This window comes from Crocuta crocuta, unplaced genomic scaffold, assembly GCF_008692635.1.
Source record: "Crocuta crocuta isolate KB4526 unplaced genomic scaffold, BGI_CrCroc_1.0 scaffold55, whole genome shotgun sequence".
Taxonomy (NCBI): Eukaryota; Metazoa; Chordata; class Mammalia; order Carnivora; family Hyaenidae; genus Crocuta; species Crocuta crocuta.
Window position 1 is genome coordinate 2,465,813 of NW_027530512.1, and position 18,017 is coordinate 2,483,829.

The following is an 18,017-nucleotide window of genomic DNA, read 5'->3' on the forward strand; positions in this document are numbered from 1 at the left end:
TTGCTCATTACTGAAAAGTTCCCCTTTCTCTGGTTAATACATCTATTGTCAGATGATTTGTAGGGAATTCACATTCAACCACATGAATCTGAGATATAGAGAAAAAGATTTCCTCCCAACACTTCTCTACCCTGGCAGCTGTTAAAAATAAACTAGGCAGCTTCCAAAATGGGTATGCTCATGTCCATACCCTCCTAGCCCCCCACCCATTCTTATTCAGTTATCTGGGATGGACCCAAATAGTAGAGGTCTTAAAAACTCCTCAGGTGCTTCTAATACAGTCAGGTTAGAGAATCCAGTATTAAGTGTTATATCTTTCAATGCTTCTCAACTTTTTGCTTTAATGTTTATTTTTGAGAGACAGAGCACAAGCAGGGAAGGAGCAGAGAGTGACAGAGACACAGAATCCGAAGCGGGCTCTGTCAGCACAGAGCCTGATGCAATGTGGGGTTCAAACCGACGAACCGAACCCAGAGATCATGACCTGAGCCAACACTGGACCCTTAACCGACTGAGCCACTCAGGCGCCCCAGTGCTTCTCAACTTTTAATGTGCAAGCAAATCACCTGAGGATCTTGTTAAAACTCAGATTCTGCCTCTGTAGGTCTGGGGTGAGAACCAAGAAACTGCATTTCAAATGAGCTCCTTCCTAGGTGATGCCAATGCGGCTGGTCTACTTACTATACTTTGAATAACAAGGCTTTCTTCAACCCAGGTCTATTCACCTTTCCCTTTAAATCTCTGAAACATTTCACCTGAGGGTAACTTATTACCCACACAGTTATGGCTTGGTCAAAACCACTTAAAGAAGTCTCTGCTATGGAGCACATAAAATTGAGTTGAGAGTTTAATGGTCTAATTGAACCTGTTTGTCAAACCTATACCCATCAAGCTAGATCACTGTTTTAATAACTTTCCCACAAGTTTGTTTTATTCCACTTAAAAAACCTTTGGTGTACCAACGACATAAGGTATCTTGATGTTAAAAGGGGAGAGAAATCTTCCACATAAAAGCCAGGTGTGTTCCTCGACTTGAAAATATTAAGCATAACTATCCTAGAATGCCACAAGATGGGGATGTGACTCTATGAAAAGCAAAACAAAATAAATTCTACTTTCTGCTATATCTGTTTTAATAGGTTCCTTTTTATATGTCTATTTTTTCTGTTGTTCTACCTTACTTGAAATAATTACTAGCCATTTTCAGTGGATAGGAAAACAACAGCGTGATACTAAATAAATTATAGAATAACATGATGGAATACTATGTAGCTATTTTAAATGGTACTTATTTTTTAAAATTCTGTAGAAAGGAGCGCTTTGTGTGGCGTTGGCTCAGGTCATGATCTCTCACCGTTCATGTGTTTGAGCCCCACATCGGGCTCTCTGCTGTCAGCACAGAGCCCACTTTGGATCCTCTGTCCCCCCTCCTCAAAAATAAATAAAAACAAATTTAAAAATCTGTAGAAATATAGGAAATGTTTGCCAAACATTAATTTTTAAATTATTGTTAAATTAATTAAACAAGGGAGCCATTAGGGTGTTTCTAATAGCTTAACTGCCTGCCTAAGCAAACCAAAGCCTAAGCCTGCTAATGCCTCAATGTTAAGAAATCCAAACCTATGCACAACCAATCAGACAAGGCAACCTTAAGCTATAGCCAATCATGTAATTTCCTTGCTTTGCTTCCACCCCTTCTCTATGAAAGTCTTTCCCCTTCTTCCAATCAAGTGGAGAGCTCTTAACTACTTCCCTTTTGACATTGCCCTATTCGAATAGATTTTTGCTCAAACTTAAAATTTTAAATATACCTGTTTATATTTTAACATTACAAAATTATGTGCACACTAGGACTATAATAATTTTTAAAAGTGTAATAACGAAGAGATGGAAGGAGAGAGTAACATGTAACACTGAAAGGCTTTTAGGATTGTGTGTAATATTTTTAACTCATTCAAAAATGTTCTGTATTATATCATCTTTCTAACAATGTAAATGTTAAAACAAGAGGATCTAAATGGTTGGGAAAATGAAGATTGATTTGTTTAGGTGGCAGGATTATGAATGTATTTTCTTTTATATAATTTCAATTTGAGATTGGGAAGATAATAAACATATTAAAAATGGACCGATTGGGGGCGCCTGGGTGGCTTAGTCGGTCAAGCATGTTGAGTCTGACTCTTGATTTTGGCTCAGGTCATGATCTCCCGGTTCGTGGATTTGAGCCCTGCATGGGGGCTCTGAGCTGACAATGCAGAGGATTCTCTGTCTTCTCTCTCTCTGCTCCTCCCACATGCTCTTGCTCTCTCTTTCTCAAAATGAAAAAAGGAACTTTGTATTAAAAAAAAAAAAGGACAGGTTGGGGGCGCCTGGGTGGCCCCGGGGGGAGGGGGGATTAAACTTCCGACTTCAGCTCAGATCCTGATCTCACACTTCCAGGGTTTGAGCCAGCTGTGCAGATAGCTTAGAGGCTTAGAGCCTGGAGCCTGCTTTGGATTTGTTGTGTCCCTCGCCCTCTAACCCCTCCCCTGCTTGTGTTTTCTCTGTCTTTCTCTCAAAAATAAATAAAACATTAAAATTTTTTTTAAAAAATAGTAGCCTATCTTGACAAAACAGAGTGCACATTTCTCAAGCTTCCTTTCTTTGCTTCTACACAACGCACTTCATTAGGATATTAGTTGTGACCCTGCGAAAAGATGTTAAACTTTCTCAGAGAAACCTGCCAATTTCTAGGTTGAAGTTCTTTTCATCAGCTGCCCTTCCTTGCTAATATTATTTCACTGAACTTCTGAGGCCTATTAATACTTTTAAGTCCAACATTTAGAGCCAGAACAATCACTCCTTGCTGTTTTTCTTTTAAAGCAAAACAAGCAGAGAGAGAGGGAGAGAGAGAAAGAATCCCAAGCAGGCTCCACACTACCAGTGCATGATCATGACCTGAGCCGAAATCAAGAGTTGGATGCCTAAGCCACTGAGCCACCCAGCCACCTCAAAATAGTTTTAAAATGTGCTAATGGATGTATGTCTCCATTGACAGATTAAATAATAAGATCAAGAAATGGATCTAATAATTACTGCAATTTTGAAGTAATGAGTGGAAATATTTTGAGATAATAATTATCGTGAAATGAAAATATTTGTGGTTTCTATGAGTGTGACAAAAATCACAAGTATTGCTAATACTAATTGCACTCATGACCAAAAAAAATGTTAAATTTCAATTAGGTTAATGAAACGAAAGGTAAACCTCTGATTTTATCCATGGAGTCCAGGTTAAGAAGTCTAGGACTTAAGGTTTCCCCCAAATATCAACAGTGTTTCTCTGAGTGGTGGAAATAATGGGTGGCTTAAGCTTTTCTTCTTTTCTGTATTTTTCAACTTTTCCAAAATAAGCAAACTTCACTTTTATAATTATATAAAGACATGCACGTGTCATTTACAAAGATGAGAGGAGATGTATTGCTTGGTAAGATTTAGGGCATATAAATAAAATTGGAAAAACAAAGCAATACTTGAAGACTATCCTTTAGAGGAAAAAAAGGAAACAAAATCCTGGATGACGATGGAAAAACGGAATCTTGCTTAAAGCTGGTGAGACTGTTATGTCATTTATCTTTATAGACAAAGGGATCATAAATTCTTTAAGATGATGCTGCCTCAGGGCTGAAGCACTATAATTCTTTTAACAGGCCACAAGCCACTCTTGAGCCACAACCGAAGTTTAAAAAAAAAAAAAGAACCCACAGGCGCTATTACTCATGAGTTTAGTAATTTTATTATCCATACCTTCTCCATCTTCCTTTCTTGCTACGGAGTCCCAGCCAGGGCTCGTCTGTCTACTCAATGCTCCACTCAGTGGTTTGGAAGAGAGAACTCCTAGCCAGTGAAATCAAACTTCTTACCAGGCCCTACAAGACCCTCTTGGACCTGAACCCTACCTCTACCTCCCCAGCTTCCAAATGCATTCTTCATGTGGCAGCTTCTTGATTCTTCCAATAAGTCAGCCTTGTTCTAGCCTCAGGGACTTTGCCTTGTCTGGTCCTCCAACCTGGCAAATTCCTCCTCCAGAGCTCTCCCCCACCAGTCGGGCTCCTCATCTTTGCAGCTCCAGTGTCTTTCCTCACATTTTCCTGACTGTCCTATTGCATGTCCCCAAGCCACTTCTGCCGGTCATATAATTGCCAGTTTCCATATTGTTTCTCTTACTAGGAAGGAAGCCACTTGAAGGCAGGGACCTTCAATATTCACCACTGTGTCCTCAGCGCCTAAAACTACCTGGCTCAGGAATGAATGAGTGTATACCTGTGGATCGACTCCTTAGGGCGTGCTCTGGCTTAGAAATAGAAATCCGTTTGCCGAGAGAAGATTCATTAACAGCGGTTTTTAATCGGCAGGCTGAATTGGCCCAATGCAGTCTTTGCAGTAGACAATCACAAAATCCCAGCCCTATCTGTGCGAAATACTAGTTCTGGATCCCCGCCACAACTCCCGCCCCGGATCTGCGGCTGCGCGGAGCGTGAGACGCAGCCGGGCGGGGCGGGACCGAAAGCCGCACTCCGGAAGTGGGTCCAGAGCCAGCGAGAGTTACGCTAGCTGGCGGACTAGAGCGGCGCGTCCCGGCGGGGAGGGAGCGAGCGAGGTATGGAGGATGAGCAGAGCTTCTCGGATATCTGCGGCGGCCGCCTGGCCCTGCAGCGCCGCTACTACTCCCCGTCGTGCCGAGAGTTCTGCATCAGCTGCCCTCGGCTCTCGTTGCGTTCGCTCACCGCTGTCACCTGCACGGTGTGGCTAGTGGCCTATGGACTCTTCACCCTTTGCGAGGTACTGGCCGATCGGCCCTTTCCCGAGGTCGGAGTCGGGAGTTCGCGTTTGGAAGGGTCTTTGGGGTCTTAGCGTCCAGCGTGGACCTTCCGCCGGCCCCTCCTGTGTTGTAGGGTCGGAGGGCCGGAACTCGATGGTTCCAAGAGTTGAGAGTACTATTAAGTCGATCGACCTCATCCATCATTTGTACTCTTCAGAGGAATCGCGGCTAGTAATACCTTAGGTCTTCCGGAAACTTGTCTTTGCCTCCGCAGTATGTATGTGCGTGTATAGACACACACACCCCCCAACCCCTTTCCCAACTTCAAGTATTTTCTGAAGAATTCCTATGTTTCAGAGAAGACTTGTTTCTTTGCTCGCTTTCCAGACTCATTCCTATTTTCCGAGCCTCAGTTTTCACATGTCTAAAATAGAATTGCCATCTGCCATGCTAGCTTCACAGTGTTGTGAGGGTCACATGCAGTAGCTTTGTGACAGCCGTCAAATAAAAGGAGTCATCTTAATTGCTCTTTTCAGGACGAGTTGGGTTTCATATGTAGTGCCTTGAATTGAGTATTTTATTCCAGGAGCGACTGACTAGAGCTAGGTCTATTTATTTTTGTAATTTGTGGATTGTTTCCATTATTGCATCTATTGGCTTTTTTTTTTTTTTTTGCCACCAGAGCATGGTAATTTGGCATAGGTATATACAAAATTAAGACTGCTCTAATTTGTACCAAACTATATCTAAAAGTTTGTTCTTAAGTCAGTTGAAATGGTTAAGTTGCCAGGACAGTCCGTCTCCCTCCCCCTAAAAAGATTTAATTTATAATGTAGTTGAATTTTACCACTAGCCTGAGTTCTGGCCATGTGCCCATGTGAGGTGAAGGGAACAGATATTTATTAAATGCCCACTGATTGCCAGCTGCTTTCCTGAATGCGTAGTTTTAACCTTAGAAGAAAACCAAGGCTCAGAAAGAGTAATAACTTACCCAACACAAAGCTAATAAACAGCATACCTGGGTTTCAAACCCAGGGCTGTCTGACTCCGAAACCCTTTCTTTTCCGCTATACTGTTTCTTCCGTGGGGAGGAGTTGCTTAGGCAAATTTGTAAGTAGAAGTTTGTTTTTTATGCCAACTTACCTCCATCGCGTGCCTGGGACTCAGTAACCTTATCTTCCTTTAAACTCTACTGCAACACTTCTTAAGGGCTCCGTGTACCAAAGTTTCTTATCTTTTCTTGTGTTCAGAACTGTCAGAGTAATGAATCTCAGGGGTGAGAAGAAGTCTTATGAAGTAATTAATAAAAACATGAGGCTTAATTTCAGCCCAAATAAATATTGAATTGTTAGAATTTTAGACAGAAACATGATGTGTAAAGAATGCAGGCAGTAATGGAGTTTGGGACAGGGATTACCTTATTAAAAAACTGATATGGAGGTGCGCTTGGGTGGCTCAGTTGGTTAAGCCTCCAACTTCAGCTCAGGTCACACGTTCGTGGGTTCGAGCCCCGTGTTGGGTTCTGTGCTGACAGCTAGCTCAGAGCCTGGAGCCTGTCTTTGGATTCTGTGACTCCCTCTCTCTCTGACCCTCCTCTGCTCACGCTCTCTCAAAAACAAATAAAACATTAAAAAAACAAAAACAAAAAAAACCCTGATATGAATTAAATCCTCTAACATTTATTGTTCTTCATCCCTTCTTTCTTTCTGGTTTTTGAATTCACAATTCTATTAAAATTGCAGGTTATTACCTTATTCCAACCTGGAATACTTTCCCCCCTTCTTTTCCTCAACCAAATGTACCTGTCAGTAACCATCACCTCTTCTGCCCTAATGAACTCCTTCCTTGGAGGTCATGGAATATCCTTGTGTGCTTTGATGTCTCTCTCCCTCACTCTATAACTCTCTTTTAATCCTTCCTTAGGCACTATAGTGAGTTTCATAGTATTCTCCCAAAATATTTTATATGTATTAATTTTGCCTCTAATACATCATTAAGGGCCAGGACTGAATTTTATTTCTCTGTATTCTTCCATAATGCTTATTTGGTTAAGACTATGAACCAGACACTGTACTAGATACTAACATTTAATTAACTCAAAGTAGATATTTCTGGATCACCAGAGACCCAATAACATAGATTTTTCTACCCTCCGTTCATTAGTCAACAAGTAATTATCTAGTACAGAGGTCAGCAGACTTTATCTTTAAAAGGCCAAATAGAGGGGCACCCGAGTGGCTCAGTCAGTTAAGTGTTTGACTTTGGCTCAAGTCATGATCTTGCAGTCCACTTGTCATGAGCCCTGCATTGGGCTCAGAGCCTGGAACCTGCCTTGGATTCTGTGTTTCCCTCCCTCTGCCCATCCCCTGCTCATGCTCTGTCTCTCTCAAAATACAAAAAAAAAAAAAAAAATAAAAGGGCAAATAGAAAATATTTTAGGCTTTACACATCTCTGTCTCATAGTCTTCTGTTTCTTTAACAATTCTTTTAAAAGTGTAAAAACCATGCTTAGCTCAAAAATAGATCACAGGCCTAAAATAGTCTCTTGATCCAATACTTACTATGTGTTAGGGAGAATGAAGTAGAAAAGTATTTTCAAAGAAAACCAGAGGCAGCCAGTATTTAAAGCAGTAAAAACAGATTTTATTCAGAAACTATTGCAGTAGGAAAAGAGAGATCTCAGTGTAGAATTGGGCCCAATTCTGAATATAGCAATAACAAGTGGGAATTTATAGCCAAGGAGCATGGTGGGTGAGTGGAAAATGGCTAAAAAGAAACATCAGAGGTAAAGGAAAATTCTGGCTAAATTGACTTGACACAATTCTTGCTAAAGACAGGCCAGGGTCATCAGATTCTTGATACAGCTTGTTGGGCATTGCAGGCCCAACAAGGATGGACACCAAGGTTGAGGGTTTAGAAGAGCTTGACTAGAGTTAGGTCAAAGAAGGCATCTTGTCAGTAATAAAGAATAAGATACTTCGACCTCAGTCGGTTAAGCATCTGACGTTGGCTCAGGTCATGATCTCCTGGTTTGTGAGTTCAAGCTCCACGTTGGGCACTGTGCTGACAGCAGGGAGCCTGCTTGGGATTCTTGCTCTCTCTTTCTCTGCCCCTCCCCTGCTCACACTTTCTCTCGCTCTCAGAATAAATTAACTTAGGGGCGCCTGGGTGGCTCAGTCAGTTACGTGCTCGACTTTGGCTCAGGTCATGATCTCATGGTTCGTGGGTTCGAGCCCCACGTCGGGCTCTGTGCTGACAGCTCAGAGCCTGGAGCCTGCTTCAGATTCTGTATCTCCCTTTCTCTCTGACCCTCCCCTGCTCACACTGTCTCTCTCTCTCAGAAATAAATAAAACATTAAAAATTTTTAATTAAAAAAAGAAAAGAATAAGATACGTCCTGCCCTCAAGGATGACAGTCAGTAAATTACTGACTGTCTTGAGAGATTAGTCATCAGATCAGTGATTTTTTTTCCCTCTGTGCCATCCTCCTAAATAATAGCTTTTTTGGGAAGAAAATAATGGCACATGAAAAAAACATACATCAGTTGAAAAACACATTCAACTTCAAAAACCTGTAAATGTGTTTTAGAATCGAAGGAATAAATACCATTTTTGAACCCTTAACACATAAGTTAGTCTTTTTAGCTACTCAGACTTAAAACATCACTTAGTCACAACCCAAAAGAACTAAAAGAGCCCTAAATGATACAATCTTTATTTACAAAACAAGAAGTCTGGAGGTAGGAGGGCTCTAGAGGGCCTAAGAGGCTCAGTTGATTTTTCTTTTCAGGTTCCTACTCTTCCACCCTTGGCGTACCCATTCTGCTTGTCCTCAGCCTGGCTGTCTACATTTGTCTAGAGTCTGGCAGAGGAGTAGTAGCCCCATAGTTCCAGGCAACAAAACTTCAAGAGAAAGGGAACTTCTCTTCCTTAGATCTCTTTTTAAGTTGGACCTCATTTTCCAGAAGCCTCTCCAGCAGACCTCCTCTCACATCTCACTGGCCAGAGTTGTGTCATGTATTCATTCCTGAAGCAGTCACTGGCAGAAGGAATAGGAACCAATCATGATTCACTCCCAAGTTCTGTTAGGAAGGGGGATGGGCTGTTGAGTACTATCTGCTGCACTGTGCTAAGCATCTTACTATTGAACTGACTGATTTTGCACTGTATATTCTGCTGATGAAGCCTGGGAGAAAATGGTCTGAATCCCTCTGTTTCAGTTTTGGAAGAAAACTCTGAGAGTGGTGTGATGGTAGATACGTTTTGGTGATGGAGATTCTCCTCCCAGACCTATCCGTTTGCTGCCTGGATATATTTCATTATATGCTTTCACAGCACTACGGAGCTGAAATAAAAGTGATTTCTTCTTCCTCCATGCACGTTCCTCATCTGTTCAACTCACAGCAGAACACAGGCGTTTTTCGTCATTGCCTAGAGTCAGCCTGTTAAACAGTAAGAGATCTGTGCAGGGGATCACTTGGTAATCTTACCGCCTGTGTCTGGCTCTCTCTTCAGAACAGCATGATCCTCTCTGCTGCCATCTTCATCACTCTCTTAGGCCTGCTTGGTTACCTCCATTTTGTCAAGATTGATCAGGAGACTCTGTTAATCATAGATTCCCTTGGTATCCAGATGACTTCATCTTATGCCTCAGGCAAAGAAAGCACTACCTTCATTGAGATGGGCAAGGTGAAGGATGTTGTCATCAATGAAGCTATTTACATGGTAAGTAGTTGAGTAGTAAGTATTACAGGTCTCTCCCATGGCCTTTGCCTGGATCTAACCTAAGTCTTAATGCCTAAAGTGCTTGATGTCACAGCATTAAACTTGGAAGACTCTGTTCCAGAATTGTAGTGTTTCCTTTATGGCTAGCATGTCTATAAACCATAGAAGTGAAATTTATAGTGAAAAGGTACATTTCTTTCTTTTTAAAGAGATACAATAGGTTTTCATAGATAGGAAGTCAGCATTTCAGCTTTAGTTTTAGCCCAATTTCAAAATCATCTCAGGTTGTTGTTGCTGCTGCTGTTTTGTCGTCTTCATTTACGAATGAGAATGTACTCCCTCACTTCGAAAGTTTATCAAGTGTTCTACTACTTAGAGATAACCATTTATAAAAAGTTTTTAGCCTTCCCTTGAAGAAAAAGAAAACAAAATGAGTTTCACTTAGATCTCTATTTGGTTTATTTTCTTACAGCAGAAGGTGATTTACTACCTCTGCATTTTATTGAAGGATCCAGTGGAACCACATGAGATATCCCAAGTAGTACCTGTCTTCCAGGTGAGCGCAGAACACTTGTCTAAAGTTTCTTCAAAAAATCCGTTGCTTTTCCCTGCTCTCTGCATATCCATTGCTACTTATGTTGGGTAGGAATGTCAACTTTTGTTGTCAAGAACATTTGAGGACACTTGACCACTACTTTTAGGGAGTTATGATTTTAGTTATTTCAGAAGTTTCTTTCTGAAGCAGATACAGGCTTTCAGACATACTATGAATTTATACAAATTTTAGAGAAAACACGTATAGTGGTATCTGCGTGTAACTATTCATCTACTCTGTTAGTCTGTCAATATATGCTTTTACGTAGATGCCACTGATCTACACATACTGCTATACACTTTTGTGTCTTGCTTTTTAAATCTAATATACATATTTTCATATAGAGTCCATTATGCTTATTATTTTAAATAGTTACATTATCACATTGACTATTTAGCCACCCTACTGCAGGCTTTTGAAGTCATCTCCATTTTGAAGCATCTTATTTTTCGTCTTGCTTTTATAAAATTTTCTTATACAAACATGATTATAGTAAATTATAAGTATATAAAGCATTTATGTGTATAGTTAACTGCCTTACTGCCCTTCCTTTTTCACAAAAAAATTAAGGCTGCTAAGTGAAAATTCTTTTGCATTGCAGTTCAAAATTATCTTATTAAAGCTTATGAACTGTATCATAGATTTTTACAGTTTGTAATTTCGCTCCAGAGATTGGACGTTACCATACTTTTGGGAATTTGTACTTGTTTTTCTGTAGTCTTGGCTAACAGTGGGTTTAGTTGTTTGTTTACTTTAGTATGTAGGTAAAGGAATTTAAAGTTTCTTAAATTTAAATGACAAAGAGACTTTTCATATTTCCTTGTATTGCCTACCAGTATTTCCTCGTTTTAAGCTATCCATCTCCTCTATTAATCGAGTAGAATCTAGATCTGATTATGCATTTGTAAAAATTTATATATTTTGGGTAACAAACTTTCTCTAAATATGCTTTCCACATATATTTTTCCAATTCTGTGACTTTTCTTTTAATTTTGGTTGTATTACATTTCACTGTACAAAATACTTTTTGATATTTACATATTAAATTGCCCTTCTTGCCCTTGAGGACTGTTTCACAGCTGTGACATTTCCCAAGAGGGTCTGTCCTTGTTATTCCTCTTGCTTTCTTAGCCAGTAGGGTGCCATCTGGCCTGAGCGTCTGCCTCTCTGGGCTCACACCTGAGCCCTTTAGACCCTGATGTGCTGAGAGATTGAGGTTGCACATGGATGCAGCACAGTTACGTGCTCTCTTACGTTCATCTTGACTCTGCATTTCTCCCCTTTGGAATTCAGAGTGCCAAGCCCCGCCTGGATTGCTTGATTGAAGTGTACAGGAGCTGCCAGGAGGTCCTGGCGCACCAGAAAGCCACACCGGCAAGTCCATGAGTCCCAGCATTCAGAAGGCCAGTACTGTCTGCCATGGGAGAGGACTCCTAAGCCATAGTGGCTGGTTTATTTTCTGTATTCTAAACCATCGGGTGGACACAGTCCTAGGAACCAGTATGGATGCAGTGGATCTCAGAGCCACAGAGCAGGTGACTGGAAACCTAACTCATTGTGTGATGCTGAGCAAATTCCTTCTGTGTATTGTGGTGATCCCCTTGTAAGGTTTTGCCTACTTCACCAACTGAGGGGAGACCTTAAGAAATGACATGTCAAAAGTAATGTTGACAGAGAGCACTTTGCGAAATTCCTAAGCAGATTCAGGTTAACTTTTTGTAGGATTTGTGGAGCAAGACCATGGGAAACTGACATCAGATGTCTTAAGAAACATAATTTCCAACTGCATAATACCCCTGTATAAAAGGAAAAAAAAGTCAAACCCTTCAGGTACTGGTGAGTACCTGGAAGATGTCCTACAAAAGACTAGTCTCTGTCCATCTAGCTCCTTTGTTTTCCGTACAGGGTTAATTTATGATGACTCTCTTAATAAACCTATCTCTTTCCAAAACATACACAATAATTGCCTGGTTCACAGACAGTTGCTTTTTATTGACAAACATGAACATGGCATTTCAGTCTTGGATATCAAGCGCATTAATACTCTTCTGTTATTCAGCATTGTCTATGGTTTCAAGCACTTCTTTTTCCAAGAATGATGACACAGAAGACCAGACAGAAATTTGACTTTGGTTTCCAGACATGTTAAAGAAGGATAAACACAAACTGCAGAAGCCTTTGATTATAAGGCAGTGTCTTCTGTATAAAATTAATACACTATGGAAAGATTCAAGAAAGGCTGGGAAGGAGCTAGGGTGGGGGAAATAGCTGAACCCCCAAGTTCAGTGTGAACACAGCTCCATTCTTGCTTGCTTTTTCCTTAGGATCCTAATTTTTTTTTTTTTAAACTCTCAGATAGATAATATTATCCTCATGGGTGTTAGAGATACTCAGGATATTACAAAACTAGAGCTGTAATTCCTGCCTTTTACATCAGCTCAGGAGGGGTTATTCAGGAGCCTGTGTTACATGTGACATTTGAATTGTCCGAGGTAGAAATGTCTCAGTTAGATCTCCTATCCTGGGGGAAAGGCAGCAACAGAAATGGAAGATGGCTGTAAAATTGCCAGCCTTGCAAAGTCAAGTTTATTTAAAAGAGACAGATGCTCTGATGTGCTTTTTTTTTTTTTTCCTGTAAATCATGTTTGTCAGTTTAAAGGGTGAAAGGAGGGAAGCTTACAGCAGCTGAGGTGTTCAGAGAAACTAGTTCCAACCTTGAAGTTTTTGCAGTGTGCAACACACACACACTTTGTGGAAGTCAAAGGCTTGGTTCTTGGATACTCCTGCTCGAGCCACACAGTTTACAGCCCTTGATTGACAAATGGTGGGACTGCCTTAGATCTAGGAAATAAAGCTCAGCTTCTCCAATGTCAGAGAATCAGAGTGTAAATGAACTCTTTCGTCTGTTTTCTGTTAGGGGAGGGTGGAAGATCATCTCCTCTGCACTCAACAGAAGGCCTCAGTTGGGGAGGGGGGGATATCTATATCACCAGGGTACTCTTGCTAGGAGAGGTATCACCTGTGTACCCTCTGCCCTCACACTAATTCTCAGCAGAAGTTCGCCATTGAATCTTGAGCAAATTCAGGTCCATGAGCCTGGATTCTATTTTTGACTCATCTTTGATGACCTCACAAAGCAGCAAAAAACAGAGTGCACGTGCTTGGGTTTTTCAAAGAGCAAGGAAACCAGTGGTGACCACTCTGTCCTACAGCAGGAAGCATAGCCTTCATTGAGCCCTGTCCAGTCGTTAAAATGAAACAGGGAGAGGTCAGATTGGACTCACCCCTGCCCTTGCTTGTACCCAGTTGGGCTCACAGTCCAGTGTGAAGGAGAACAGCTCGAGTCTCAGCAGGGATCATGCCTTTTTCTTGTCCTGCAAAGACAAGACTCCTGCCCCAGAGAGGCACTATAAGTGCCTACTCATTTGCAGTGGGGAAGGAGAAAGTTGAGTCTTTTCCTTAACCTCTAGCCCTGCCAATACCTTTCCCATATGGAAAGGGAAGTCCAGTTGTAGTGAGTTCTAGGCTGTCACAGTTCAGGTGGACTAGAAATTTTAGTCCTATCTTGTTCAAGGATGTTGGGAAAACTTCAAGTATAAATTCCCACATAAGGACCATATACGATGTAAAAGATATTATCCTTCCTGAGTTTCAGTGCATAAAGCTTTGACTTACGGCACTGATGCCCTCAGTAACTAGCAACCGCAGATCATCCCAGTCTTGTATCTAGAATCGGGCAGCATCCAGAGCTCAGTATTCTTGTGGAAAAAAAATAAAAGTAGTTTTTATACTGGGCCTGGATTTTTAAAAGTTGGGCCCTGAAACATTATAAGGCACCTAGAGAATGAAGGCTTCACAGTGAAATAACACATTTCACAGAATAAACTGGAGGAGGGCTGCCAGACCCCATCACAGTAGTATCATACCCCAGGAGACCAGTCTCTAATCACAGAGGCACCAGGTGGTTGGAGGGGGAAAAGGGCAGGAGAAATATTCACAGCAACGTTGGCCCTCTGGCAGCACATGGAACAGAAGCAAAAAACTGCTGTCTGTCCAGTTCTCGTAGCTGGCGGGCAGCAGATGGGTTGGTAGGTGGGTTCACAGTTGGAGAGCAATGGTTCATGTAGCTGGCCATGATGAAGGTAGCCTCTGCAATCTAAGGAGACAACAGAAACAAAGGAATTGAACTAACCTTGGCTTGAATCCTGGCTTTCTCACTAGCTGTTATACTAGGTACATAACCTTCCTGGCTTCAGTTTCTTATCTCTTAAAATCTTTGGGAGACAATGTCCAAAGGAGATAATTTCTGTGAGGTTCAAAACCCCAGTGACATGGGTGCCTATTGGTCTGAAGGGCTGCTGGTGCACAGCACCCTCCTGAGAACAGAAGGCACTGAGCCAGGGAAGTGGGCCTCCCTGGAGAAAGGTGTCTGTGTATCCTCTCCATTGGCCAGGGTGGTATTAAAGAAAACAGGAGGTTTGGGAAACTCCAATTTTAGGATTAAAACAACAGAGTCTCCGGTTACTTTCCGAATGGAGTCTGGAGCTATAAATCAGAACTTAAGTTTTGAAGCCTTTATAATTGTTAACTTTTGCTAGTCAATATTTCCTGTGCTGAGTAGGAACAAAGCTCTTCAAGCAATAGAGGTCTTTGGGACTGTCTTCAAGACCACAAGGAAGGGGGAGTGTGTGCAGACTGTCCCACTTTGTGACTAGTGTTGGCAGAGCCCCGGGGAAGGGGAGAGCACACTGAGGAGGACGCTGCCCTGGCCCCTGGATCGGCTGCATGAAGAACAAGTGGGCCTCGCCTCAAGCCCGCGTGGTGCTGGGCTGCGAAGGCTGAGAGGACCAAGTGGGGACCATGGACGTAGCCGTACCAGAGTGTGTGCCTTCCCAGCCAGCCCCTCACCGATCAGCTCACCGGTGACTACTGAATCCAACCCCACCCGAACCCTTGGAGGACTGACTACAGACAAAACCAAAAGTTATACCTGGGACAGGGCCCTTCTAGAGTATGGTCATAACCCCAGGGTCCTTTCCTAACTGCAAGCCCACCTCATCACACTAGGTAGATCTGAGTAACATGTTTTAGCAGCTGTCAGATGCACCTTGGGAGCAGCCATCCGGAAGAGCAACTTCTCAATGTGGCCTTTTCCAGAGCTCTGGTCCGGAATGGATCTAATCACAAGCATGAAGTCATCCCGACAGCCACCGAAGGTCATTACTGAAGAGTAGGGGTAAGTGATGTGCACATGCTATGAGAAGAAGCCAGTTAGTTCTGGGGGAAATTTTCCACCTGCCTCCTGAACTAAACCAGCACCCCCTGTCTCTTGTAGGCATTGGTAGCCTTAACCAGAAAGGGAGAACTCTGAAGTGGTCAGAATTTGGAGATCCACATCTTGAATGTCAACAGCTCTATCTAGACTAGAGGACAGCAAGGCTGGGGTGCAGCGGGGTGAGTAGGGAAACCACGATCACTTGGCTCAGGCCTTTGAGTCCAGAGAGGAGAAAAAAAAGATGCTGTTCAGGAGGAGGGGTCAGAGAGCCAGCCCTCATCCTTCCATACCATAGTGTTGTGGTCCAGGATGCTGACCCCATCCTCATTCACAGCAATCCACACCAGAGCGTTCTCCTTGGAAGACAGCTGTACAGGCTGGGGAAACAGGGAAATCCCATCACACGTGCCCACAGCTAAGGAAGCTGAACCATAAGAGCTTTCTGGGGAAGAAGGCACATCCAGGGATCTGCTGGGCAGTGATTTCCAACCTTTTTCTCATCTTGGAAAACATGAAATTTGGTACTTGCACAGCCTGCTGAAGTAAACAGAAGCCTTGGGGCTCTAGCTACCTAATTACCCTCCGGAGAGGGGAGGGGTACCTAGAGCCCATCCTGCCACCGTACATGGGGTGGGAGGCTCTGCTGCACAACAAAGGCCAGCCCTCTGCCATGAGCATGGAGACCAGCTATTTTCTCGTTCACACAGACTGACAGTTCTCTCCCAGCTGAAGTGTATCTTGCTTCAGCCAAGTTCCTAGCGGCTGCAAATGAAACAGGAAAGTAAGAATGCAATCTTAGGGGCTTTAGGCCCTACCAGTGAGAAAAGTAACTCTCTGGTGGTCACTTCCTAAAACGACTAACTTGCACTGCCAGGACTACAGTAGGGCAATCCAGATTTCCGATCTCTCCTACCCAAAAGGCCGGGGAGAGGAATGTACATGTCCTCTTTTTCAGATGCTTTTCCCAACCCCCTAGATTGAGAGGGTCCCAGGGTGCCTTTCTAACACTCCTATCCTCCTTCAGAGCACTTGTTACAGCTTATAAAATAACGTATGTATTTAGAGAGAGAATATGATTATTTTATTAACGTGTACCTCCTTTACTAGATGGGAAGCTCCACAAAGGCTAGGACTGTGCCTGATTCGCTCAGCTCTTGGAATCTTAAACAGTTCCTGAGACCTAGTAGGAGCTTAACAATTCTTTATTGAATAAATCAATGTCCACTGTCTAACCTGTACTGTTAGTGAACTTTAAGGATGTGATCCACATTAGACACCTGGCAAAGAGAAGTTCCAACTGAAATTAATACTGGTCACTTGGCCTTCACGCAGTGAAATTAACTGTTGCGTGAGTAGTTAAAAGTCTCCTGTGGCCATGCTAAGTCAGAGACGTGTTCGTTTAGGTTATATATTGTTGTATCTTTTACAACTTTTTAAAATGTTTATTTTTTTAGGGTGCCTGGGTGACTCAGTCGGTTAAGTGTCTGACTTCGACTCGGGTCATGATCTCACGGTTTGTTGGTTCGAGCCCCGCATCGGGCTTTGTGCTGACAGCTAGCTCAGAGCCTGGAGCCTGTTTCAGATTCTGTGTCTCCCAATCTCTCTGAGACTCCCCTGCTCATGCTCGCTCGCTCTCTCTCAGAAATAAATAAAACATTTAAAAAATGTTTAAAAAATTTTTATTTTTGAGAAAGGGAGCGAGTGTGAGCTGGGGAGGGGCAAAGAGAGAGAGGGAGACAGAGGATCTGAAGCAGGCTCTGCGCTGACACAAGGGAGCCCAATGCGGGTCTCAAACTCATGAACCATGAGATCATGACCAGAGCCAAAATTGGATCCTTAACTGACTAAGCCACCCAGGCACCCCTCTTTTACACTTTGTTAAAAATGAAAGCATTCTTAGGGGGTTATCATGTCAAGTTTGAACCCTTATGTGTGAATTAGTCTTTTTTTTTTTCCCCAAAAAAAGGAGGCAACTGATTTTGGCTCAGGTTATGATCTAATGGTCCTGGGATTGAACCCCATGTCGGGTTCAGAGTTGGGCATGGAGCCTACTTGGGATCCTCTCCCTTCCTTTCTCTCTATTCCCGCCCCCCACGCCTCCCATCTCTCTCTCCTCCTGTCCCTCCCCCACTCTCATTCTCAAAGAGTTAAAAAAGGAAAGAGGAACGCCACCCAGAAATAATCCAGGCCCAAAAGCAAGGATCACAACTCTGCTCTAGACCCTTGAAATCTGAGGCCAGAAATGGTAGAGAAACAGCGACCTCTGGTGGTTACTGGTGTGCAGGCGGGCCCCTTAGCCTGGACTGGCTCAAACAGGACCAGATGTGGGCAGTAGCTTGAGAAATTTAGGGCACATTCCTATGAGTGTGGTAATCACTCCTTCCCTTGGAAACCCCTCACACTTACCTGAGCAGCAAAAAGCTTAGCACCAAAGAAAGGCCATTTCCGGGCCACTGTCAGGTAGATGCGGATGCACTCAGGAGGGGAGCAGCCTTGCAGTGCTGTCCACTTTGTGGTCAGCAGATCTGCCAGGTGCCTGGTTTGGATGGATGGAGAGAGATGGTGCCAATGAAATGCCAACATGTTTTCACTGCGGCTTGAGGTCTTCCCCAGCTCCACAG

At 42.8% G+C, this 18,017-nt stretch overlaps 2 protein-coding genes across 8 annotated transcripts in view; one reads left to right on the forward strand and one right to left on the reverse strand.

Moving 5' to 3' along the window:
• Window positions 1-4,573: 4,573 nt before the first annotated feature.
• On the forward strand, window positions 4,574-13,011 carry PIGH (phosphatidylinositol glycan anchor biosynthesis class H). Its single transcript, XM_077767129.1, has 4 exons — window positions 4,574-4,821; window positions 9,317-9,526; window positions 9,999-10,082; window positions 11,415-13,011. Exons 1-4 carry the CDS (start codon window positions 4,642-4,644, stop codon window positions 11,505-11,507), a joined length of 567 nt encoding a protein of 188 aa, XP_077623255.1. The 5' UTR covers window positions 4,574-4,641; the 3' UTR covers window positions 11,508-13,011.
• The window catches only part of PLEKHH1 (pleckstrin homology, MyTH4 and FERM domain containing H1), a 45,700-nt gene continuing 39,767 nt past the window's right edge, over window positions 12,085-18,017 (reverse strand). For 4 of the 7 annotated variants that reach the window (XM_077767125.1, XM_077767122.1, XM_077767121.1 and 1 more), the window contains 4 exons: window positions 17,803-17,932; window positions 15,687-15,773; window positions 15,229-15,375; window positions 12,085-14,277 (listed from right to left, as the gene is read on the reverse strand). In XM_077767125.1, coding sequence (XP_077623251.1) covers window positions 14,116-14,277; window positions 15,229-15,375; window positions 15,687-15,773; window positions 17,803-17,932 — 526 coding nt within the window. In that variant the 3' untranslated portion in view covers window positions 12,085-14,115. Of the gene's footprint in view, window positions 14,278-15,175; window positions 15,376-15,686; window positions 15,774-17,802; window positions 17,933-18,017 lie in introns of those variants that run through there. The other 3 variants (XM_077767123.1, XM_077767126.1, XM_077767127.1) reach the window with 3 other exon arrangements.

Coding starts and splice junctions, on each gene's coding strand:
- PIGH (XM_077767129.1), top strand. CDS start 4,642: ATGGAGGATGAGCAGAGCTTCTCGGATATCTGCGGCGGCCGCCTGGCC. Junction 4,822..9,316: donor GACTCTTCACCCTTTGCGAG/GTACTGGCCGAT, acceptor CTCTCTCTTCAG/AACAGCATGATCCTCTCTGC. Junction 9,527..9,998: donor TCAATGAAGCTATTTACATG/GTAAGTAGTTGA, acceptor ATTTTCTTACAG/CAGAAGGTGATTTACTACCT.